This window comes from Gadus macrocephalus, chromosome 21, assembly GCF_031168955.1.
Source record: "Gadus macrocephalus chromosome 21, ASM3116895v1".
NCBI lineage: Eukaryota > Metazoa > Chordata > Actinopteri > Gadiformes > Gadidae > Gadus > Gadus macrocephalus.
Window position 1 is genome coordinate 995722 of NC_082402.1, and position 24381 is coordinate 1020102.

General features: G+C 52.7%; 4 protein-coding genes across 8 annotated transcripts in view; 2 read left to right on the forward strand and 2 right to left on the reverse strand.

Moving 5' to 3' along the window:
* Positions 1-1101: 1101 nt before the first annotated feature.
* On the reverse strand, positions 1102-9121 carry ndufaf7 (NADH:ubiquinone oxidoreductase complex assembly factor 7). 2 transcript variants are annotated; one of them, XR_009523693.1, is made up of 11 exons: positions 8777-9121; positions 8445-8602; positions 8000-8080; positions 7233-7343; positions 6386-6599; positions 5464-5522; positions 5185-5292; positions 3493-3636; positions 2980-3156; positions 1689-1999; positions 1102-1517 (listed from the first exon to the last, which is right to left on the reverse strand). XR_009523693.1 is itself a non-coding variant. In XM_060041781.1 (10 exons), exons 1-10 carry the CDS (start codon positions 8841-8843, stop codon positions 1763-1765), a joined length of 1356 nt encoding a protein of 451 aa, XP_059897764.1. In that variant the 5' UTR covers positions 8844-9121; the 3' UTR covers positions 1102-1762. The 2 variants fall into 2 exon arrangements, 1 of the variants encoding a protein (XP_059897764.1); XM_060041781.1 differs by having other exon boundaries at positions 1102-1999.
* A 216-nt stretch (positions 9122-9337) lies between these two features.
* Positions 9338-19206, forward strand: cebpz (CCAAT enhancer binding protein zeta). Its single transcript, XM_060041774.1, has 17 exons — positions 9338-9558; positions 10068-11569; positions 12084-12315; positions 12485-12689; positions 12806-12894; positions 13191-13244; positions 13529-13631; positions 14781-14849; positions 15395-15461; positions 15633-15739; positions 15927-15987; positions 16193-16367; positions 16674-16710; positions 16926-17021; positions 17227-17291; positions 17523-17604; positions 18165-19206. Exons 1-17 carry the CDS (start codon positions 9361-9363, stop codon positions 18350-18352), a joined length of 3330 nt encoding a protein of 1109 aa, XP_059897757.1. The 5' UTR covers positions 9338-9360; the 3' UTR covers positions 18353-19206.
* Positions 17773-24381, reverse strand: part of LOC132449903 (protein CEBPZOS-like) — a 30747-nt gene continuing 24138 nt past the window's right edge. The window contains exons 1-5 of one of the 4 annotated variants that reach the window (XM_060041788.1): positions 19659-20152; positions 19208-19325; positions 19038-19082; positions 18361-18476; positions 17773-18249 (exon numbers count right to left, since the gene is read on the reverse strand). In XM_060041788.1, coding sequence (XP_059897771.1) covers positions 18394-18476; positions 19038-19082; positions 19208-19325 — 246 coding nt within the window. In that variant the 5' untranslated portion in view covers positions 19659-20152 and the 3' untranslated portion in view covers positions 17773-18249; positions 18361-18393. Of the gene's footprint in view, positions 18250-18360; positions 18477-19037; positions 19083-19207; positions 19326-19658; positions 20153-24381 lie in introns of those variants that run through there. The other 3 variants (XM_060041787.1, XM_060041786.1, XM_060041785.1) reach the window with 3 other exon arrangements.
* LOC132449898 (forkhead box protein A2-like) lies at positions 21505-24366 on the forward strand. Its single transcript, XM_060041780.1, has 2 exons — positions 21505-22134; positions 22727-24366. Exons 1-2 carry the CDS (start codon positions 22066-22068, stop codon positions 24032-24034), a joined length of 1377 nt encoding a protein of 458 aa, XP_059897763.1. The 5' UTR covers positions 21505-22065; the 3' UTR covers positions 24035-24366.

Here is a 24381-nt window from a genome sequence, read left to right on the forward strand (position 1 = left end):
CTCGTTGAGGACTGGTTCAAACGAGTAACGATTAGAAGGCAAACACCCAATCACTGTTCTCAGCCCAACCGCATTTAAAAATGTTGCATTTATCTAAACATCTGCACATGATATGGAAATGCAGAAGGCACGCAGCGAGGAAACGCTTCAATTGCAAAAAGCCACGGTGTCTGGTCAGGGCCCTACTGGGCGACAGACACCACGTTATGGTCAGGGTAACGGAAGGTTTCTCAGTGCAGCCACTTAGGAGATAGAGAGAGGAGGCTTCTTGGCTCTCTGGGACCGAGCTAGCTGATGCTACGCTTGCTAGGTACTAAGTTAACTAGAGACTAAGATGTCTAGAGAGTAAACCGGCTGAGACTAAGCTTGCTAGAGACTAAACTGGCTCGAGTCTAAACTGGCTAGAGACTAAACTGGCTAGAGAATAAAATGGCTGAGATTAAGCTAGTTAGAGACTAAGCAGCCTAAATCCTTTCTGGAAGTTGGAGGCAGAGCGAGATCTGCATTTTTATTCCAAACGTCACAAGTCAGCCTCGATTAAATCAGTGCAGCCGATGTCATGAAGAAGACCAAAAACCACCGGCGGCCATGTTTAATGGCCGGTCTTTAAAATGGCGGTCGGTGAGTAGCCGTTAGCCCGCTCTGCGATCCGCGCACCGCGGCTGGTTGCGAGCAGATCCCTGTGTAACAGGATCTTTTAATTACTACTGGAGTGATGGGGGGGGGGGGGTGAACTCTTGAGCTCACCAAATAGCTCCCAGATGTTGGACAACATCAGGGTTCCAGTGGGGGTGACGCGGGCTAGCTCCACCTGCGGCGGCCGTCGGTTTATTCCGTCTCCAACCGACTCTTTTCTTAATCTTTGAGATTAGCTTCTCTCACTATTTTGAGATTTGCTCATCTCACTATTGTGAGTTTGTGTAGCTCACTCTTTTGAGATGAACATATCTCACTCTTTATATTAGCATATCTCACTCTTTTGAGATTATCCTCTCTCACTCTGTTGAGATTAGCTTCTGCATTACTGCTTGTGAGGGACGGATCATAACATCTGGTGTTTGTGAGGCTTCAGACGCGACGATAAGGAGGTGAAGACAGGACTACATGATGCTCACCGTTCTATTCACAACAAAGATAGAATCACACACGGGGGGAAACAAATGGTTTAACAGAACACGGTTCAATTAGCAGGAGGTGTGGCGTCCCAGTGCCTCACTGGTACAGCGCGTACCAGTGAGGCTCAGTCCCAGTGGCTCACTGGTACAGCGCGTACCAGTGAGGCTCAGTCCCAGTGGCTCACTGGTACGGCGCGTACCAGTGAGGCTCAGTCCCAGTGGCTCACTGGTACAGCGCGTACCATTGAGGCCCAGTCCCAGTGGCTCACTGGTCCAGCGCGTACCATTGAGGCCCAGTCCCAGTGGCTCACTGGTCCAGCGCGTACCATTGAGGCTCAGCCCTGAAACAGCGACCGGGGTTCGAGTCCCCCGTGGTCGTCTGCTGCACGTCCTCCCCTCCATCTCCCCCACCTTCCTCTCAGTCTCACTCTAAAATAAATCAGAAAAATGCAAAAAATTAATCGTAAATTGTTTGTTGTTGCAGGAGGTCACTCGGTCGGCTCCTCCGGGTCTCGTCGGTGCCTCGCTAAGCGCCGACGCCCCTAAAGTCTGACCCCAGATCAGTAGTCCAACAGTCACTGTCAGTCCACCATCGGTCACGCCGGACCCCGAGGGCCCCGGGGGTCCTCGGTTTCGCTCCGGGCCCCTCAGGAGAACGACAGCTCTGAGAACCCGGCCACAGGGAGTGGCGCCGGGCGCTTGTCCTCCACCTTGAGGCCCTGTGGGGGGCGGGGCGTGGCGGGGGGCGGGGCCAGCCGGCTCTGCGCCAGCAGGCAGAGGAAGTGGAAGCGCAGGCCCATGTGGGCGGGGCCCGTCAGCAGCTCGTAGCTGTGGAGCAGCTGGGCCCGGGCGGGGGGGTCGTCCTGACAGGCGCTCAGCAGGACCTGACCCGGGGGGGGGGGGGGACAAGAGAGGGGGGGGACAAGAGATGAGGGGGACAAGAGAGGGGGGGGGACAAGAGAGGGGGGGGACAAGAGAGGGGGGGGACAAGAGAGGGGGGGGGACAAGAGAGGGGGGGGGGGACATGAGAGGGGGGGGGGACAAGAGACGGGGGGGGGGACAAGAGAGGGGGGGGGGACATGAGAGGGGGGGGGACATGAGAGGGGGGGGGACAAGAGAGGGGGGGGGGACAAGAGTTGAGGGGGACAAGAGACGGGGGGGGGGACATGAGAGGGGGGGGACAAGAGACGGGGGGGGGGGCATGAGAGGGGGGGGGACAAGAGACGGGGGGGGGGGACAAGAGAGGGGGGGGGGCAAGAGACATGGGGGAGACGGCTTTATTCAAACTTTTAATTATAATAATAATACATATTATTTGAGGGCACCTTTCTCGGCCCTCCAGGACACAAAGGGACACAAGTCAGTAGAAAGAACCAACAATAAGATAAAGAGAAAGAGTAAATAAACGATAATAATATCAATGCAGGAGCCAGTACAGGCGGTTCTGAACGGATGTGTTTGTGGTCTGCCCTGGGGGAATGAGGCCATGGTTCTGAGTTGGGGGGGGAATGGTTTCCAGAGGCGGGAGCTGGGCCTCTGAATGCTCTGGAGCTCTACAGCGTCGTCGGTTCTAACAGAACGGTTTGAGCAACGTTCATTCCAACCAACACTTTTGTCGATGGTTAACTAAAATTATAGTTATTACTTATTATTTAATGCTAACATTAATAATTGAGTTAGTAATATTCCATCACCGGTACATAAACAGTTGATAGATGATGTAGAAAAAGGTGCTTTGTTCAGGGAGATGAACTCCATATATGTACATCCTGTCAGCGGATGTCACTTCCTGCCTACCCTCAGCCCAACCCCAAAGCGCCATCTGTGACCCGGACCATGTGACCTATGACATCACTCATCCCACCTGCATGCGCGTGTCGACGCCCATGTTCCTCAGGAAGTCCCTCTGGGGGAGGGGCCCCAGGCAGGCCACGCCCCTCCTGGCCGCCATCTTCCTGAGGTAGCTGAAGTCCACGTCGGCGGTGAGGTCAGCTGACCCCGGGGCCTCCAGCACCGGGTGCAGCCGGTGACCTTTGAACCCCTGAAGGGGGGGGGGGGGGAGAGGGCGCGTCAGTATGTGGGGGAGAGGAGGTCGCGCACGCGCACACACACACACACACACACACACCAGGGTCCCTAAGCTCCGCCCCTCCCACGGCAAACTACTTCCTCGCAAATGTGTGTGTGTGTGTGTGTGTGTGTCTGTGTGTCTGTGTGTGTGTGTGTGCGTGCGTACGTGTGTGTGTGTGTAACATCTGTTTCCTCAGGCTCTATAGGAAATCCCTTCTGTACACAAAACACACACGAAACCGAGATCCACACACACGTTTATACCACACACACACACACACCTTCGTACCACCCCCCCCCCCCGTACCCTGAAGGTGTCCGTCTTGGTCCCGTCGTGGCCGTAGTCGGCGATCAGCGCTGCGCCACCGTCCTCCGCGATCCGATTGGCCAGCTGCTGGACGATGACCCCGCCCCCCGGACACACCTCCACATGGTCCCGCCTCTCATCCACCTGAGAGAGAGAGAGAGAGAGAGAGAGACGGAGACGGAGACGGAGAGACGGAGACGGAGACAGAGACAGAGACAGAGACAGAGACAGAGACAGAGACAGAGACAGAGACAGAGAGTCAACTGGACACACGGCCCCTCAGACCCAACCAATCAGCACGAAGGTTGACGATGATGTCACATGGCAGGAAGTTCAAAGACACGTCGCTCTCCGTTTGAACGCAACAAATAGAACGCTCCCTCTGCTCCACCCTGCTGGGGAGGAGAGGGGGTCGATATCGAACGCTCCCTCTCCTTCAGAACTCCGCGGACCCCCTGAGTCAACCGGGTCTCAGACCGAACCCCCCCCCCCCCCCCCCCCCCATCACCAGTCAGGGTCTGGTTGCCATGGGGATGGACTGCAGTGAACTCATTTCCCCCTCACTGAGCGCTATTGAACGCCCGCCGTTGACCAAGGCACCAGTGGTGGACAGAGCTGATGAAGGTAAGATGAAGGTAAGATGGGCGACTGGCGCCCCGCAGTGGTGACAGAGGGAACAGCACCTTGAACACAACCATCCACTGATGAGTATCAGGGATGGTACAAAGGATAGGGGGAGGGTGAGACAGGTACCTGGATGGGGAAGGAGGGTGAGACGGGTACCTGGATGAGGGAGGAGGAGGGTGAGACAGGTACCTGGAAGAGGGAGGAGGAGGGTGAGATAGGTACCTGGAAGAGGGAGGAGGAGGGTGAGACAGGTACCTGGAAGAGGGAGGAGGAGGGTGAGACAGGTACCTGGATGGGGGAGGAGGAGGGTGAGACAGGTACCTGGATGGGGGAGGAGAAGGGTGAGACAGGTACCTGGATGAGGGAGGAGGAGGGTGAGACAGGTACCTGGATGGGGGAGGAGGAGGGTGAGACAGGTACCTGGAAGAGGGAAGAGGAGGGTCAGACAGGTACCTGGATGGGGGAGGAGGAGGGTGAGACAGGTACCTGGATGGGGGAGGAGGAGGGTGAGACAGGTACCTGGCTGAGGGAGAAGGAGGGTGAGACAGGTAACTGGATGAGGGAGAAGGAGGGTGAGACAGGTAACTGGATGGGGGAGGAGGGTGAGACGGGTATCTGGATGAGGGAGGAGCAGGGTGAGACAGGTACCTGGATGAGGGAGGAGGGTGAGACAGGTACCTGGATGGGGGAGGAGGAGGGTGAGACAGGTACCTGGATGGGGGAGGAGGAGGGTGAGACAGGTACCTGGATGAGGGTGGAGGAGGGTGACAGGTACCTGGATGAGGGTGGAGGAGGGTGACAGGTACCTGGATGAGGGTGGAGGAGGGTGAGACAGGTACCTGGATGGGGAGGAGGAGGGTGAGACAGGTACCTGGATGGGGAGGAGGAGGGTGAGACAGGTACCTGGATGAGGGTGGAGGAGGGTGAGACAGGTACCTGGATGGGGAGGAGGAGGGTGAGACAGGTACCTGGATGGGGAGGAGGAGGGTGAGACAGGTACCTGGATGAGGGTGGAGGAGGGTGAGACAGGTACCTGGATGGGGAGGAGGAGGGTGAGACAGGTACCTGGATGAGGGTGGAGGAGGCCAGCGTCGGGGCGGGGATGATGACGAACCTCAGCTGGTCCTCTGGGTCCACGTCCACCATGACCTCCCTCCAGCCCCGGGGGGTCCTCTACACACACACACACACACACACACACACACACACACACACACACACACACATAGCTATGTGCCTCACAGGACAGGAAGATCTGCCCTCGGCCAATCAGATCCCTTGTCTTAAAGTCCCTGGTGGTCGTCAGCCAATCACACGTTGCGATGTACATGTTGTGGAACGTACCTGGAACTTGTGGACCGGAAGGGCATCGAAGAACTCGTGAGCCAGGAAGAGGCTGAACCCTGGAGGACGAGTTAGCTTCAGTTAGCTGCTATAGTGAACAGGGGGGCTTCAGTTAGCTGCTATAGTGAACAGAGGGGCTTCAGTTAGCTGCTGTAGTGAACAGAGGGGCCTCAGTTAGCTGCTGTAGTGAACAGGGGGGCTTCAGTTAGCTGCTATAGTGAACAGAGGGGCTTCAGTTAGCTGCTATAGTGAACAGAGGGGCTTCAGTTAGCTGCTATAGTGAACAGAGGGGCTTCAGTTAGCTGCTATAGTGAACAGGGGGGCTTCAGTTAGCTGCTATAGTGAACAGAGGGGCTTCAGTTAGCTGCTGTAGTGAACAGGGGGGCTTCAGTTAGCTGCTATAGTGAACAGGGGGGCTTCAGTTAGCTGCTGTAGTGAACAGGGGGGCTTCAGTTAGCTGCTATAGTGAACAGAGGGGCTTCAGTTAGCTGCTATAGTGAACAGGGGGGCTTCAGTTAGCTGCTATAGTGAACAGAGGGGCTTCAGTTAGCTGCTATAGTGAACAGAGGGGCTTTAGTTAGCTGCTATAGTGAACAGAGGGGCTTTAGTTAGCTGCTATAGTGAACAGGGGGGCTTCAGTTAGCTGCTCTATCTGCTATTGTGAAAACGATAGCAACTAAACACAACGAGACTGGCAGCGTGTGTTAGCATTCGTTAGCGTGTGTTAGCATTCGTTAGCGTGCGTTAGCATTCGTAAGCGTGCGTTAGACCGTGTTAGCGTGCGTAAGCCTGCGTCAGCTTGCCTTAGCATTTGTTAGCATGCATTAGCCTGCGTTAGCGTGCATTAGCATTCGTTAGTCCACAGCTCCTGTGAACCCGGTAGTGGCTTAGTGGCGGACCCCCTGACCCCGGCGCCTCCCACCTCGGGGGACGTCGTCCAGCTGGCGGTACCAGGAGACCGGGACCCCGGCGGGGGTGGCCCCGTGGCGGTACACGGCCTGGTCCTCGGAGGCCGCCGGCCGGCTCTGCTCCCCGGTCAGCAGGCCGGCCTGGACCTGGCTCAGCCGGGGGCTGACCTCCACCAGGTGGACCGACACCTCCGTCCGGCCCAGGGCCGAGCGCAGCTGCCCCAGCACCTGGGGTCACATGGTGGAGCGACCATCAGGTGTACTGGTCATGACATCATGTTTACTGGTCATTACAACATGTTTACTGGTCATGACATCAGGTGTACTGGTCATGACATCATGTTTACTGGTCATTACAACATGTTTACTGGTCATGACATCATGTTTACTGGTCATTACATCATGTTTACTGGTCATTACCTCATGTTTACTGGTCATTACAACATGTTTACTGGTCATTACAACATGTTTACTGGTCATTACATCATGTTTACTGGTCATTACATCATGTTTACTGGTCATTACAACATGCTTACTGGTCATTACATCATGTTTACTGGTCATTACAACATGTTTACTGGTCATTACATCATGTTTACTGGTTATGACATCATGTTTACTGGTCATTACATCATGTTTACTGGTCATTACAACATGTTTACTGGTCATTACATCATGTTTACTGGTCATTACATCATGTTTACTGGTTATGACATCATGTTTACTGGTTATGACATCATGTTTACTGGTGTGTGTGTGTGTGTGTGTGTGTGTGTGTGTGTGTGTGTGTGTGTGTGTGTGTGTGTGTGTGTGTGTGTGTGTGTGTGTGTGTGTGTGTGTGTGTGTGTGTGTGTGTCCCACCCTGAGGACGTCGTTCATCAGAGATCCTCTTCCAGGTCCAAACTCGACCAGCTGCAGACTGCCGGGCCGACCGGCGCCCATCCACTCACTGACACACCACACCCCCAGCAGCTACACAGGGACACACACTTTACACACCAGCTACACACACTTAACACAAAGACACACACACACCACACCCCCAGCAGCTACACAGGAGACACACACTTTACACAGAGACACTCCTACAGTTACACACCAGCTACACACATACATTTACCCCTTAATCTAGAAACATACTAGCCTGGCTCCGCCCGCCTAAGTACTTCCGCTCAGTTTTAATCTCCCTTCAGTACCAGGTCTGGGTCTGTGGTATGTTACTGGGTTTTCTCCGTATAAACTTTCTGCGTCCAATCAGCGAACAGAGGGAGTGGCTGAGATCAATGACGTTAAAGTCAGCTCTCGTTGACGGACATCTTCACGCACGGTGGTTGGTTTGTTTACAGCCTGCGCGCAACGTGATTCCCGGCCAAACGTTAGCGATTGGTCGTGGCAGATCCAGAGTGGCACTGGGCAGATCCAATCGTTTTAAACTTCAACAGCCACCCGCCTTCCAGTGAGTTAACGTTAGTCAATTGAGTAGGTCCACACTCTATGTACAAAATAAATGAAGTACGAGAGTCTGGCAGGACCGGGCTAGAAACATACCGTACGTACATAGAAACTCATACTATCAACGGATGTGTGGAGCTTTAAAGTAAAGGTTTGAGTCCCCTGGCTCTCCTCACCTCTCCAAAGACTTGACTGATTTCAGGCGAAGTGATGAAATCTCCATCTGGTCCCAACATGTCATTATTAACATAGTACCCCTGAGAAACACAACATGTCATTATTAATATAGTACCCCTGACAAACACAACATGTCATTATTAATAAAGTACCCCTGACAAACACAACATGTCATTATTAATATAGTGCCCGTGAGACTCAACATGTCATTATTAACATAGAACCCTGGATAAATAAAACACATTTCATTATTAAGATGGTACCCCCTGAAATTAAATATTCAACATCTCATTAACAAAGCACTCCTGGGATATAAAACACAACATGTCATTATTAACATAGTACCCCTGAGATTTAAAACACATGCCAATATTTAAATACATGAATGAATGTTCTGGCAGCGTTCACTGCACACATTGAATGATGAAGGTGGGGGTGATTCACCGTCACAGGGTTGGTGAGCACCTCCCTCATGTACTCCGCTACAGAGATGGGACCCGTGGATTTTATTTTGGTGACCAGGTGTCGCAGCATCCTGGCGTGCGTCTTGCTGTCCTCCGGCGAGGTGCTGAGATACATGACGTGTTGAGCAGCTCTGCACCCTGCGGGGAGAACCGTGGAGGAGACGGAAGATGACATTTAAATATCAGTGACATGATTGGCCATGGTTTAGGTCTCATTGATCAGATTCGATTGGGAAAGCTTCAACGGGATTTAAACGGTTGAAATTACACAATAACGAACCAGCGAAACGAGCTGGTTGTAAATGTTCTTACCCCGGAGTGAGGAAGAGCTGCCCAGGGCTCTGGAGAGACCGTGGAGCCTCCTCAAAGCGATCATCATCTCCCTCTGTGGTCCTCAGATAACCTCTCAGATGGGGTTTAGATGTCTAACTTGATGATCTCAGAGCGCTTTCAAAACTACTAGCATGCAGATATTATAAATCACCTCATCCTTCTCTCGAGGTCGTTGACTGACTCTTTACTGTGTTTACATGACATGTACATTTGTGCATTTCCGTGTACTATAACATGCGTGTGCAGATCCTGAAGTTGTCATAATAATGTAGTTCTGAGAGAATGACCCCAGACCGGCTGTCACGTGTGACCCGGCCGTTCTGTTCAGTGATCTGATTGGCTGGTTAGCACAGCCGCATTTGATTGGTCGACCGTAGCCTCTGAACCTTACCCGCAAATGTTGCTTATATTAAAACATTAAACCGCCGTTTAATATTTCTCCTACATAAATTATTTGCCTGAATAATTTGTAGATTATTAAAATATGCGTGGACTTTAATTTTATTTTCGGAGAGCATTTCCTCGTCGACGCTGAGCGTTCACTTCCGGGTCAGCTGGTCTCCATGCTGGTTGCAGTCAGCATGGCATCGAAAAACAAGTTCCAGAAGGCGGTTGTCAAGAGTAATAATACAACTGTTGAAGAGGAGCCGAAGCCTGAAAGTGAGTATTTAGATGAAGATGGTGATCAGAAGGAGGATGAGGAGGAGGAGGACGATGAAGAGCTCAACCTGGACGACGTGTTGCTGCTGGGAGGAAAGAAGGTACGTCTGCGATCACACGGACCAGTTCATATAGACCAGTTCACACAGATCAGTTCACACGGACCCTTTAATACTGACCAGATCACCGAGACCAGATAATAAAGAGCAGTTCATATAGACCGGTTCACACAGACCAGCTCACACAGACCAGTTCACACCGACCAGTCCATAGACCAGATCATAGGCTTGGTCACACAGACCAAATCACCCAGGCTGTTTATTCACATACTTAAGAGCCGAACGTAGTAGATGCGTAATAACACGATTGACGTTGTCATCCAAGTTAACCGTTAATCAGGGATCTCCGTTTACAAAGAGTGGGTGACTCCTGATTAACTTTTGGTAACTTTTTCTTTTGACAAATGTACTTACTGTTGCTTTGGATAGAAGAACAGAAGGAAACCGACAGAGGGTCAGAGAAAGACCGATGAAGATCATTGGTGGTAGTAAGATGATGAAGGACTGCTCATTGTGTATTAACGTGGTGTTCTGTGTGTTCTCACCGTTAGTCGGACTTCCTGCTGTTGTCGGGCATCAGCGACAACCACGACCTGATCGATGGCGGGAAGAAGGGCGCCATCGACGACCTGGAGCCGGGGGAGCTGGAGAAGTTCATCACCAAGCTCGGCGTCCGCGCCTACGCCTCCCTGCAGACCGTTGCCGACGACGACGTGTTCGGAAGCGGCACCAAGAAAAAAAAGGATAAGAAAGCTCCCGCTGGCGGCGAGCCCTCGGAGACCAAAGCGGCGCCGAAAGCCGACGGCGAACCCGCCGTTGCCGCGGAGACGAAGAAACCCAAGAAGACCAAAGAGGCGGCGGCGGGCGGCGGTGTGAAGAAGGCCAAGCAGAGCGCGGACGTGTTCGAGTTCCACCAGCGGTCGCTGCTGCTGATCAAGCCGGGGGGGAAGTGGTTCGACCTGGAGTACACGACGGAGGGCTGCGGCGAGCCCCAGGACGAGGCCCAGGTGGCGGCCTACAAGGCGCTGGCGGCGCGGCTGTACGAGGCGGAGGAGGGCCAGTACCGCAGCAAGAAGAGCCTGCAGAAGGGCGCCAACTCGGCCTGGATGAAGACGGTGGTGTCCAAGGGCACGCTGGTGGACCGCATGGCCGCCATGACGGTGCTGCTGCAGGACGCGCCGGTGCACGGCCTGCAGCACGTGGAGAGCCTCATCGCCATGGTGAAGAAGAAGGGGGGCCGGCGCATGGGGCTGATGGCGCTGGACACGCTGCGCGAGCTGCTGCTATCGGACCTGCTGCCCGCCGACCGCAAGCTGCGCTCGTTCGCCCAGCACCCGTTCGACACGCTGGAGGAGCGCGCCAGCGGGAACCGCGACTCCCGCGACCGCCGCCTCATCCTGTGGTTCTTCGAGCACCGCCTGAAGGCGCTGGTGGCGGAGTTCGTGGTGGCGCTGGAGGAGGTGTCCCGGGACAGCGTGGCGGCCACCAAGAGCAAGGCGCTGGCCACGGCCCACGAGCTGCTGTCCCAGCGGCCCGAGCAGGAGAAGGCGCTACTGGTCCAGGTCGTCAACAAGCTGGGCGACCCCGAGTACAAGATGGCGGCGCGCGCGTCCCACCTGCTGGAGACGCTGCTCCACCGCCACCCCAACATGAAGGCGGTGGTGTGCGGCGAGGTGGAGCGCCTCATGTTCCGGCCCAACATCAGCGGCAAGGCGCAGTACTACGCCGTGTGCTTCCTGAGCCAGGTGCTGTTCAGCCACGAGGAGGCGGAGCTGGCCGGCCGCCTCATCTCCGTCTACTTCACCTTCTTCCGCGCGTGCATCAAGAAGGCGGACGTGGAGTCCAAGATGCTGGGCGCGCTGCTGTCGGGCGTGAACCGCGCCTACCCTTACGCCGTCGCCGGGGACGACAAGGTGAAGGAGCAGCTGGACACGCTGTTCAAGGTGGTGCACGCCGTCAAGTTCAACACGGCGGTGCAGGCGCTCATGCTGCTCTTCCAGGTCATGGACTCGCAGCAGTCGGTTTCGGACCGCTACTACGTGGCGCTCTACAAGTAAGGAGGGGGAGCCGCGCGATTGGTCGGTTCTGGGAGGTGGTGGACAGAAGGGGGGGGGGGGGGGGGGGGGGGGTTGGGTGTCACAGCAGGAATACAGGAAGTGAATGTGCACACACACACACACTCACTCTCACACACACACACAGTGAGGAGCAGAAAATGAAATACGAACACACAGAATGTGACTGTAGGCTTGAGCGATTGAGGGGGTAAAGGGTCCAGGGGAATATGGTAGGGGTGTCCGGAGGGGGGGTTAATCAAGCTTTGATTAGAGACTGAAGAAGACCAAAACAAATGAACAGAATCAAACGGGATCATGAATCGCTCTGGCGTCAACTCCGAGTTGACGCCAGAGCGATTCATGATCCCGTTTGATTCTGTTCATTTGTTTTGGTCTTCTTCAGTCTCCGAGGAGACACTAAGTGAGACCTTTCTTTTGTGCCGCCTCGTCACCATACCTGCTCCTCCTCCTCCTCCTCCTCCTCCTCCTCCTCCCCCCCCCCCCTTACAGGAAGCTTCTGGACCCCGGGCTGAGCGCCTGCTCCAAGCAGAGCATGTTCCTCAACCTGCTCTACAAGTCCCTGAAGGCGGACGTGGTGCTGCGCCGCGTCAGGGCCTTCGTCAAGCGGCTGCTGCAGGTCAGCTGCGAGCAGAACGCTACCTTCGCCTGCGGGGCGCTCTTCCTGGTGTCGGAGGTCATGAAGGCCAAGCCCGGGCTGAGGCTCCTGCTGCAGGAGAACGAGGTGAGGGAGGAGAGGGTTAGAGGGGGGGTGTAAGGCCACCAGGCGGAAGCGGGGTCAGCCGTTACCAGCCGTGCCTCTTCCTCTGTTTTAGTTTTGCCCGAGGTGGGCGCGTCCGTCCACCCCGGTGTGTGTGTGTGGGATGGGTCAGCAGCCTTTTGTCTCTTCTCAGGCGGGTGACGAGGAGAACTTCAAAGACCTGGCCGAGGAGCAGGAGGACGACGAAGAGGAGCGGTTTGTTGACGCCGACAAGGTGGCGGAAGAAGAGACGAAGGCGACGGTGAAGGAGGAGGACGAGGAGGAGGACGATGAGGAGAAGCCAGTGCCAGAGAAACCAAAGCCCAAAGGATCATGGGTACACCACCAGAACCTGGAAGGTAACGGAGATCACTCCACACGGCTCGTTAACGACATCCGCTAACGACCTGCTCCGTGACGAGAAAACCACCCGCTTTTAACTTCCTGTCTGTGGGCTGACTTCCTGTCCTTCCAGGGGGCAAGAAGACGGAGACCTACGACCCCTTACACAGGAACCCCATGTTCTGCGGCGCGGACCGGACCACACTATGGGAGCTCCAGCAGGTGGGTGGAGCCGGACCAGTAACCATGGATATGTAGAGATGGGACTCCGGGCCGATCATTCTTTAACCTTAAATGGATGAACATAATTAATCCCACATTCCTTAGTCACAGTGGTAGTGGGAGACACAGGATAAGATATGGTGCAGTAACGTGTAAAGTAGTGCTCAGGAAAACATAAATGGATGCTAGAATAAAGACAAACAGAACAGCCAGGACCAACGGTGTAAACGGTATCACTGATGACGTGGCTGACGCGTGTCTCTCTCTTCCTCTCCTGAACCGTCTCTCCCGTCCAGCTGTCTCTCCACTTCCACCCGTCCGTCTCCCTGTTCGCCAAGACCATCCTGCAGGTACAGCTCCACCCCCTCCATCTCTAGCTCCTCCCACGTCGGAGGAGATCACTCCCGGTCGGGGGGGGGGGGGGGGGTCTGTTCCGTAGCGTCCGTTACTGAGATCATCCGGCTAAATGACTTCCATGTACTCAGTCGTTGGCGAAGCCCACCTGAGTAGGGAGGGGGGTGTGTGTGTGTGTGTGTGTGTGTGTGTGTGTGTGTGTGTGTGTGTGTGTGTGTGTGTGTGTGTGTGTGAGAGCCTGCTGTAACCATGGTGATAACCCTGACTCTCCTCTGACCAGGGGGACTCGGTCCAGTACACCGGAGATCCGCTCCAGGACTTCACTCTGATCCGCTTCCTCGATCGCTTCGTCTTCAGGAACCCCAAACAGCTGAAGGGAAAACGTAATCAATCTATATATCTATATCTATATCTCTCTCCCTCTCTCTCACTGGAATGGGAAATTTAAAGTAGATTATGTAAATAATAAAATACACCGATTTATAACTGCATTTACAGTGACGATAGTCTGAAAGGTTAACACTGGAATGTTTTGGAGTTCAACACTCATTGTATAAAATATGATGGCTTACAGAAACAAAATCAAATGTGAAACTGAACATTGATTTTATTAACGGATCAGAGCATTCAACTGTTCAGAGCTGAGCATCAGACCGCTGAAAGAACGTGTTCCATGTCTAATGTCTGTCCTGTAGAGAACACCGTGACGGTCTTGTTCCATGTCTAACGTCTGTTCTGTTCTGTAGAGAACACAGTGACGGTCTTGTTCCATGTCTAACGTCTGTCCTGTTCTGTAGAGAACACAGTGACGGTCTTGTTCCATGTCTAACGTCTGTTCTGTAGAGAACACAGTGACGGTCTTGTTCCATGTCTAATGTCTGTCCTGTCCTGTAGAGAACACAGTGACGGTCTTGTTCCATGTCTAACGTCTGTCCTGTTCTGTAGAGAACACCGTGACGGTCTTGTTCCATGTCTAACGTCTGTCCTGTCCTGTAGAGAACACAGTGACGGTCTTGTTCCATGTCTAACGTCTGTCCTGTAGAGAACACAGTGACGGTCTTGTTCCATGTCTAATGTCTGTCCTGTCCTGTAGAGAACACCGTGACGGTCTTGTTCCATGTCTAATGTCTGTCCTGTCCTGTAGAGAACACAGTGACGGTCTTGTTCCATGTCTAATGTCTGTCCTGTCCTGTAGAGAACACAGTGACGGTCTTGTTCCATGTCTAACGTCTGTCCTGTAGAGAACACAGTGACGGTCTTGTTCCATGTCTAATGTCTGTCCTGTCCTGTAGAGAACACAGTGACGGTCTTGTTCCATGTCTAACGTCTGTCCTGTCCTGTAGAGAACACAGTGACGGTCTTGTTCCATGTCTAACGTCTGTCCTGTAGAGAACACAGTGACGGTCTTGTTCCATGTCTAACGTCTGTCCTGTAGAGAACACAGTGACGGTCTTGTTCCATGTCTAACGTCTGTCCTGTAGAGAACACAGTGACGGTCTTGTTCCATGTCTAACGTCTGTCCTGTTCTGTAGAGAACACGGAGGCCACGGTGATGCGTCCGCAGCATAAGCTGGCCCAGAACAAGATCCGCTCGCTGGCCGGTGAGAGACCGTCTGCTCCAGGATGGAGACACCCACTGATATACACTGTCTTACCGTCTGCTCCAGGATGGAGACACCCACTGATATGTCTTACCGTCTGCTCCAGGATGGAGACACCCACTGATATACACTGTCTTACCGTCTGCTCCAGGATGGAGACACCCACTGATATACACTGTCTTACCGTCTGCTCCAGGATGGAGACACCCACTGATATACACTGTCTTACCGTCTGCTCCAGGATGGAGACACCCACTGATATACACTGTCTTACCGTCTGCTCCAGGATGGAGACACCCACTGATATACACTGTCTTACCGTCTGCTCCAGGATGGAGACACCCACTGATATACACTGTCTTCACGTTTGTCCTTCAAACTCACATTTACTTTAGAAAACATTTGTCTCCTCAGAAGACATTGTATTTAAATCACGGTTCCTCTTGCTGACAGATCATTTAAACGGGAACTAAACAGGGTATTAAAACACAATTTTGTTGGACTGTGGTAACTCTTGGTTAACCCTTTGTTGTTTATTTTGTCAGTGAACTGCAAGGAGTTCCTGGATAAGGACGAGAGCCAGATCCCCGTGGACCAGGTGTTCTTCCACCGGTAAGAACCGTATTAATTTAACTGATCATTCATCATGGTTACCAATAACCTGTTACATTAACACTGTATGGTAGAATTACGACAGTAGAACTCTTTATACTAACGCAGTATTGTAGCTTTACTACAATATAACATCAACCCTCTGTTCTGGATTACTAATTCCCCTCGCAGGTACTTTAAGAAGCGCGCCGCGGATAAGTTCCTCCGCCGGCCACCAGGGGGCAGCGACACGGAGAGCTTAGAGGACGTGGAGGACGACGAGTTTGAGAGGATTCTCGGTAAGATTGGACCAAGATGAGAAAGAAATAAAATACTAGCTTTGAGGGCGTCGGGTACAAACATAACTTTTATCTTGATAAATTGTTTGATTGTTCTTATATTCCTCGTTGTGTAACCCCTTCATAGATACATTAGCAGGTGTGTGTCGCTTGTTAACAATGCGTCTGAATCGTTTTCTCCGTCCAGACTCGGTGGAAGGAGACTCGTACTACACAGACCTTGGGGACGTCAACCTGGACTTCGCTGGGTACGACAATCTGTGCTCTGTTAGTCAGCCTGTCTGTCTGTCCACCTCAGTAGGACGATCTGTGCTCTGTTAGTCAGCCTGTCCGTCTGTCCAGCTCGGTAGGACGATCTGTGCTCTGTTAGTCAGCCTGTCTGTCTGTCCACCTCAGACCTTACTACAGCGTGTGATTGGTCACCTGCTGACGACTCTCTCTCGTCTCCCGTAGCAACGTGAAGACTCCGACCAATGAGTCAGACTCGGATGACTCGGACCTGGACGACCTGGACGACGACGAGATCTCTCTGGGCAGCCTGGACGAGGAGGACTTCGGAGACGAGATGGGGGAGGAGGGAGGGACCTTCGTGAACGACGACGACGAGGAGGAGGGTGAGGAAGATGCTGTGGTTTCAGACCTTAATTTGTGTCTTAACTTGGAAACTTGCACTTAAAAATAGAACTTAGGCATTGTGTAGTGTCTTATCCTAGCTGTCTTTGTTGTATACAGGGAATGGGTTAACCTAGTGATGGTTAGTGCTTGGTACTATGAACATCCTTACTGTACCCACAGCGATATAACGTGATTTCTCCTTCTGAAAAATTGACTTTTTGTAAGTACCTTCGGATAAAAGCGTCTGCTAAAGGTAAATGTAAAGGGGACTTGTACTAGTTCTGATGATCTTCTTTTCTCTGGTTCTGCAGTTCCTGAGCTCGAGGAAGGTGACGATGCAGATTTCGCTTTTGATGGTGGGTGGGAACGCACAGACACCGTCACAACAAACACACAATTGTTCAACACACAGGAAGGGATGGAGGTCATGTTTCAAGCAAACATCTCAAAAGCAGTTCATCGTGTTTCAGCTGCCAAGAAGTTCAATTCGATAATTCATCGTTCAATTCAAATGCATCGTGCCGTTTTCCACCAACAATGAAGAAGCTCACCTGGTTGGTTTTGTGTGTAGATTCCGAAGAAGAGGAGGGGCTTCCAGAAGCCGCACCCCCCAGTAAGAAGAACAAGAGGAAGGCTCCTGCAGAGCTGGACTTCTCCGGCTCCATAGGTCAGTGCCTCTTAACCTCTGGGTTGGTCTGTTCGCTAAGGATCCTGGGTAATCTTGAATCTGTTCACAGCGTCAGAGTGGGCGGAGCTCAAACTGCTGGATTGTGTTGAGGAGCTCTGCCCCGGGCGGGGTTCACCCCGGTATAGCGCCCCCTTCAGTCCAGGTAGAACCAGACCCAGTCACTAACTGTCGTGTTTCCTACCAGGACCGGCCGGAGGGAAGAGGAAGAAGGGGAGGAAGGACGCCGGCCTGTTCACGTCGGCTGAGGAGGTGAGCAACATGTACTCCGGTTCTGACTGGTTGGACTGGGACTCGTACTGGGCCAGACCAGGCTGACGGGACCGGTCTGAGGAGGACTTTGACTCTGTTGACGGGACCGGTCCTGTCTAGACCAGTCCAAGGTCCTACTGGGACCCAGACCTTTGAGGACCGAAGCTAGAGGCTGCTGGGAAGTGCGACCCGTTTACCGCTGGTCACGCTAACTTTTGTTTTTGTGTTCAGTTCGGATCGATGCTGGACGAGAACGCCGGCTCCAAGTTCGACAACATCGGGATGAACGCCATGGCCAACAAAGACAAAGCAGGTAGGATCCGGTTTCAACCAGCGCACGCTAGCCCGAGGGTTCTAGAAGAATTACAAAAGCTGACCTTTGAGTGGAGAACATTCAGAATACAATTTTTACAGTGTAAAATATTCCACGTGCATATTAAGGAGAAACCGGAAACGCAGAGAGATGAAACACAAACCATCGTTGCTGGTTAAATCATAACTTTATTATAGTAGCTAGATGCTAGCCGGATGAAGCTATAAGTCTCAGAGGTCCTGGCTCTCGCACAGCGCTTGGAGACGTCCTTCCCTTTGAAGGGACCAATCACAACTGGCTATCGTAATATCAGAGTGCTGCTTCATAAGGGAGTTATGAACAACGTCGGCAACCTCAACCTCAAGTCTGTAGAAGAAATCTGTAGAGTTCATATCATTCGTCGGGATTTACGTTCTCCTGATGTCCGACTTTGAGAGATCTTTGCGGACCGAGTTGACGATGCAGACGGGTTTGTTCCCGAAGCCATGGAGCGGGACTCTGGTATCAGAACGCAGCCTCACCCCTCTCCCTCCCCCCTCACCCCTCTCTCTCCCCCCCAGGGCTGAAGCAGCTGAAGTGGGAGTCCCAGCGGGACGACTGGGTCCACGGCCGCGACGCCCAGACCCTGAGGAAGAAGAAGACCACCTTCAACAAGAAGAAGGACTTTGTTAAGGCCAAGGTGGCGGGGAAAGCCAAGGTGGCGGGGAAAGCCAAAATGGCCAAAAAGGTTTTCAAGAAGAAGAAGTAACTTTATACCTGGTTCTGGTTCTGGTCCTGGGGGGGGGGGGGTCAGTCGGACTTAGAGGACCAGGTCTGGTGGTCCTGCTCCCGAATGCCGTAGACCCCCGCCCATTCGTTGGACTGGTAGTATACTGGAAGGGAAAGACGTATTTAAGTCTCATTCAGGAGAGTGGTGGTTCAGAGGTCTGACTGGACGGTTTGAACAAAGCGTTTTCTGTCATGTTTGTCGCTAACAAAGTTCACGAGTTACGTCAACGTTCTAAACGAGAGGGATGACTGACCAGCCAATGGGTGATGAGGGACGTCCATGTTTTGTGTTTGGACACGAAGCATTTCATATGCAATCAAGGATAAAATATTGGCAATCTTACAATTGAACTGATATCTTAACGGGCACGTTTTGACCACCTGCTATAAGGCTGATGAGCCATTACAAAAGTTTTTTTCATTTTTTTATTGATTCTTTGACATTACAAGTGGGACTGTACTGGAGGGTGGACCCTCCCACTTGTGACGTCACCACCAGTGGATTGCCTTGTTGTGACCAATCAGAAGATGGGCCCGTTTAAATTGCTCTTCTCATTGGCTGCTATAGAGGGATTGGTTTTCACTTGGTGTGCCCATCTTTAAAGCTCACTGCAGCAGTTTACGTCTTAGTCCTTCTAAAGGAAATAGCATAATATCGTTCTTACCTTCAAGTACAGACGGGAGCCGTCGGTTCATGGTGTTCCTGAAGTCTACGGGACAGAGTGACGGTTTAAATGTGTACATACTATCAAACGGACACGTTGAAATGTCCGTCAGATTACCCTTTATATGTCATTATTTTTTGCTGTTCAATAAACCGTTTTTAAAGCCGTACCTTGACTCGTGTTCATCTTGTGGAAGAGGCCGTACGCGCCGAACACACCTAGCAGCTCGAGGGCGATGAGGCCTTTGAAGAGCCGCTTGGCCAGGGGCTCGAGCGTCCTGGGGGCCATCTGCAGATCCCGCGGGTTACAGCGAGATCATGGCATAACAGCACAGCGCATTCCGCGATCATAAAGCCGTACAAACACTTTGCAATCATACCTAGCATCTCTACCTCAGTGCGTAGTCGTAGAGAGAATGGTTGAATCAAGAACAAGCTTTGTGTAACCTGCTTTAGTCTTAAATCGATGGCTGGCTATCGTTTTACGACAGTAGTAGCTGGTACTTCTGTGGGCAGGGTTCCCAGATTGTGAGGGAAATCTGGCCAAATCTGGCAACCCTGTCTGTGGTCCTCATGAACATGACCTCAGGTGGACCGCTACTCCTCCCGGGTCTACAGTCACAGCTGAACATCAGACGTACCGTGGTTTGAGTCACACCAGCTGGAGGATATGAACCGTGGGTCTTAGACAACCAACAGTTCCACTGTCGGGGCAGGACTACAACTCCGAGGACTACAACCCTGAGGACTACACACCGCGGATATCTGATATGTGCATTCGACTTCCGGACTACGGAGTCCCGGTTGGCACAAATGTGTCAGAAGTCGAAACGAATATGTGGTCGTATTATAATATTTGGTTACTGAGCACATGTGTTGATTGAATGTTTAAGTGTACAATGAATGTCGGTTCTCAGTGTATTGTTCATTTAGATGTAAATTTTCACATGGACAACCGATGATGAGGTCGTTGACAAACTAAACTATACCATCACCACCATAATCACATGTGAGTCACACTGGGAATCGAACCATTAACCCATGTTCCATGGACCCAGACTCAGTCCAACACACCCCTCTCTACTCTACCAGACCAGACCCTGTCCGTCCACCAGACCAGTCTACCTGACCAGACCTCCACCAGGGCTGGGCGGCATGTGGCTCAGAAGGTATCGGGTGGGCTGGTCACCGGAAAGTGGCTGGATCGATATATTGTAAACAAGGGCTTTGAATGGCCACCGGTTAGAAAAGCGCGGTATAAATGCAGTCAGTTTCCCTCCACGGACCCCAGCCGCGGGGGGGCGAGAGAGAGGTAGCCTTTTCTTGTCTTCTGAGAAGACATGGAATTATGTTTTTTTTTCGCCTTGTTTCCACCTTCTGATTAATTCATATCAGACCGTCGCACCAGAGGCTGATGGACCGACTGAATTCTAAAAGTGTCTGTCTTCTGTGTAAACCGCAGTAACGGAGGGATTCTGTAAGTGAATTGGCTTCGGTGAGTCAATGCTAAATATTTTATGTCACCGCTTTGACTGACAGGTCGGGGTGAGATGAGAACATCCGAGCCAGACTTCTGTCATGAATAGTGATTATATTCTGGTCATAACAGGGGCCGCGGGTCGGGTCTCGAACCATCAACCGCTGCTCTGCAAAGTGGAGACGGCTCCTCGCGACTCAACTCAGTGGGCGTGTTTGGATTCACTGAAACCGTCTATCTACAGACCAATTCATATGATATAGGCCTATTAGCCTATATATAATAAAAAGTTATTTATTATCCATTACATTTTATATATTATTAGCTGTAGGCCTGTTATCTGACCGGGAAAGGTCTATAACGCAGTGAATTCAGATGAGAGATTTTCCTATAGGTTCAACTTAACGCTTCTAAGGGATGTTTTTATCCTGAGCAGAAGGCATTCATCGGATCAATTAGCCTTCTACAAATGGTATGGTTTATTACCATAATGTTAAGGATCGCCTTCACATACATATTAATGATTCAGCCTAAAGCCCATTATAGGGCTATAATAATCATTCATAAAACTCGATTGCAACAATGTTTTTTTTTTATATTTTGTTAAGGACATGACTGTAGACAAATAAATGGATTAAATAGCCCTTTTGTCAAATAACAGCAGGTTTAGGAAAAGCTCTGTTGACTAATGAAAGTGTTTTTTCGAGGATGATCACATATTTACTAAATGTGTGGAATCGAGATTCGGTGAACGCGGACTCGTTCTTATCGCAGAGACTCGATCAATAAGGACCGACGGACTCGGAGTAAACAAGGTAGGCCTATAGCCTAAATAAGCAACCGTCATCCGATGTCTTTCGTTTATCCCTCTATCCATCTTCTGTGTGTAAAGATAATTTATATCTGTTTATATATTTATATCTCTAGATATTTATATATACATCGATATATAGGCCTATATATCTTTAATCTTTTAAGATAGGACATCCGTATAAAAATACAGCCCTATTTATACAGCATATAGGCCTAGCGGCGCTTCACACGGAATACTCTGTAATTGGGGATGATTGGTTTAGTTTCTAGTTTCGCCGTGTCAATAATAAAACATTAAAATGTCACTCAGACGTCGCGGCTCAACCTGAGCTCCGATCGAGGCTGAGCGCGCGGTCCAAGGGTCCGAGCGTACAGGGGCGGGGCCTCGCTCTGTTCCGAGCCAATCCGCGATCCCATAACTATTAAAAACGCCAAACATTCCAGTGACTTTCATCCGCCGAACGTGAGAAAAGCTTTTCCTTAGCGTACGCCTTAAATAAACAAACACATATTTACGTTTTACATTTTCAAAGGCGTTTTATTCCAGATCCTACACTACCTGTGCTGACCATTGATTGGTCCACCGAGGACAGAGGCTCCGCCCCCCAGGCGCCCAGACCCTGGGATCCGTCCATTCATTAGGGGTTGTGCCGCCGGCGGTGTCCCCCCCCCTCCCCTCCTCTCCCCTCCAGGTCGGAGCGAGACGCGGGGAGAGGACTCAGTCGCTCCGAGCCTCACAATGCTGAGCGCCGTGAAAATGGAAGGCCACGAACACGCAGACTGGAGCGGATACTACGGGGACGCCGAGGTGGGTGTGTGTTTGTGTGTGTGAGGTTGTCTGTATCGGTTTGTGTTTGCGTGTGTGAGTGTGTGTTTGTCTTGGTGTGTCTTGGTGTGTGTGTGTGTGTGTGTGTGTGTGTGTGTGTGTGTGTGTGTGTGTGTGTGTGTGTGTGTGTGTGTGTGTGTGTGTGTGTGTGTGTGTGTGTGTGTCTATGAGTGTACCGTTTAAATGTAGTATCGCGCTGTTTATACAACCCTCAGTATTAGCCTTGAGATAATATTAACTTTTGCGATCAAATATTGACCCGACGAGCCGAGCAGGTCTGGATCTCCCGACACGGACCCTAAAACGCAGAGAATCACGGAGACAATCGCGTCGGATTAATGATAACATCACAACACACAAGTGCTTTCTAATGATCTCCTCTAATTAAACTCGTTTCATCCATTCGAAGATGTTCATTCATGCTCGTTATATTGATAGAAAGTGTTCAGTGGATTTTCTAACTCTTATTCACTAGTTGGTTCTGGATTATTGTTACGATGAATATTTTGTGGTTCATTTTGCGCCGTTCCTCATGCAAAGCATCGATGACTGATCCTCGTCTCCTCACCTCCAGAGCTACTCCTCATTCGGGAGCCTCACCGCGGGGGGCCTCGGGATGACCACCATGGGGGGGTACATGAGCGCCCCCCCCGGCATGTCCGGCCTCCCGGGCGGGGGCGGCATGGCCGGCAGCCCGGTCAACGTGTCCTACATGAACCCTGGCGGGGGGGTCAGCCACCACCACCACGCCGTGCCCGGGATGTCCCCGGGCACCGGGGCAATGCACGCGATGGGCGCCGCCGCGGGGGGGATGATGTCCGCGGGAGGGGGCAGCACGAGCCCCCTGGGCGCGCAGTCCGCGTCCATGAACGCACTGACGCCCTACGGCGGCGTGTCCGTGATGAGCCCGGTGTACGGTGGCCACCAGGCCAACCTTGGCCGCGCGCGCGAGCCACCGAAATCCTACCGGCGGAGCTACACGCACGCGAAGCCCCCGTACTCGTACATCTCGCTGATCACGATGGCCCTGCAGCAGTCCGGCTCCAAGATGCTGACCCTGAACGAGATCTACCAGTGGATCATGGACCTGTTCCCGTTCTACCGGCAGAACCAGCAGCGCTGGCAGAACTCCATCCGCCACTCGCTTTCCTTCAACGACTGCTTCATCAAGGTCCCGCGCTCCTCCGACAAGCCCGGAAAGGGCTCGTTCTGGGCGCTGCACCCCGACTCGGGAAACATGTTCGAGAACGGCTGCTACCTCCGGCGGCAGAAGCGCTTCAAGTGCGAGATCAAGGTGTGCAAGGAGCCCGCCGCGGGGGGGAAGCCCTCGTGCGAGGCGGGCGCGGTGGCCAGCTGCACGGACAGCCGCGGCGCGGGGACCGAGTCGCCGCACGTGCACGCGTCCCCGGTGAAGGAGACCAAGCGCGCCGCTGCGGCGGCGGCCAGCGAGTCCAAACCGCTGCGGGCGCACGAGGTGTCCACCACCAGCCCCGCGCGCCTTCCGTCTCCCGCGCTCCAGACGCACCAGCTCTTCGCCCATCATCAACATCATCATCCCAATCACCCGCACTCGGTGCTCGTGCACGACGCGCACACCGCGGGACAGCTGAAACCTGAGCACCACCAGCTCCATCACCACTACTCCTTCAACCACCCGTTCTCCATCAACAACCTCATGTCGGAGCAGCAGAGCCACCAGCAGCACAGGATGGACCTGCGGACGTACGACCAGGTCATGGGCTACGGGTACGGGTCCACCGCCGGCTCAGGGGCCCTCTGCATGGGGCCCATGGCCGCCAAGGCCTCGTTCGATGGCTCCACGCCCGCCGACACCTCCTACTACCAGGGGGTGTACTCCCGGCCGGTCATGAACTCCACGTGAGAGGCCTGGACCCGGGGCTGTACCCGGGACTATACTGGGGGGCTGTCGGAGCGGCCTGGACGCGGGACTACTGGGGGGCTGTCGGAGCGGCCTAGACCCCGGACTGGGGGGCTGTCGGAGCGGACTGGACCCGGGACTGTATACGGGACTATTTGTATAAATGAGCGCTTGGTTCGTTGGTTGGCTGAGGTCTGTGGAGGGTCCCACAGACGTCCGGAGGGTCTGTGGGAGCAGCTCCGTGATGCTCTTTTCTAAGGATGCGACGTAAATAAACGAACAATGCCATCCGTATTTGTCTAGAAAAAAATCTTTATATTAAAATATAATCTGAATGTTGTCTCCTAAAA

What these genes read in the sequence shown, in the direction of transcription:
- LOC132449898 (XM_060041780.1), top strand. Translation starts at nt 22,066, where the DNA reads ATGCTGAGCGCCGTGAAAATGGAAGGCCACGAACACGCAGACTGGAGC. An exon ending in GATACTACGGGGACGCCGAG is followed by an intron (nt 22,135 to 22,726) that starts GTGGGTGTGTGT and finishes CCTCACCTCCAG; the next exon opens with AGCTACTCCTCATTCGGGAG.
- ndufaf7 (XM_060041781.1), bottom strand. Translation starts at nt 8,843, where the DNA reads ATGATGATCGCTTTGAGGAGGCTCCACGGTCTCTCCAGAGCCCTGGGC. An exon ending in CAGCTCTTCCTCACTCCGGG is followed by an intron (nt 8,603 to 8,776) that starts GTAAGAACATTT and finishes TTCTCCCCGCAG; the next exon opens with GGTGCAGAGCTGCTCAACAC. An exon ending in CCTCCTCCACCCTCATCCAG is followed by an intron (nt 3,637 to 5,184) that starts GTACCTGTCTCA and finishes TCTCTCTCTCAG; the next exon opens with GTGGATGAGAGGCGGGACCA.
- cebpz (XM_060041774.1), top strand. Translation starts at nt 9,361, where the DNA reads ATGCTGGTTGCAGTCAGCATGGCATCGAAAAACAAGTTCCAGAAGGCG. An exon ending in CGAGTTTGAGAGGATTCTCG is followed by an intron (nt 15,740 to 15,926) that starts GTAAGATTGGAC and finishes TTCTCCGTCCAG; the next exon opens with ACTCGGTGGAAGGAGACTCG. An exon ending in TGTTCACGTCGGCTGAGGAG is followed by an intron (nt 17,292 to 17,522) that starts GTGAGCAACATG and finishes TTTTGTGTTCAG; the next exon opens with TTCGGATCGATGCTGGACGA.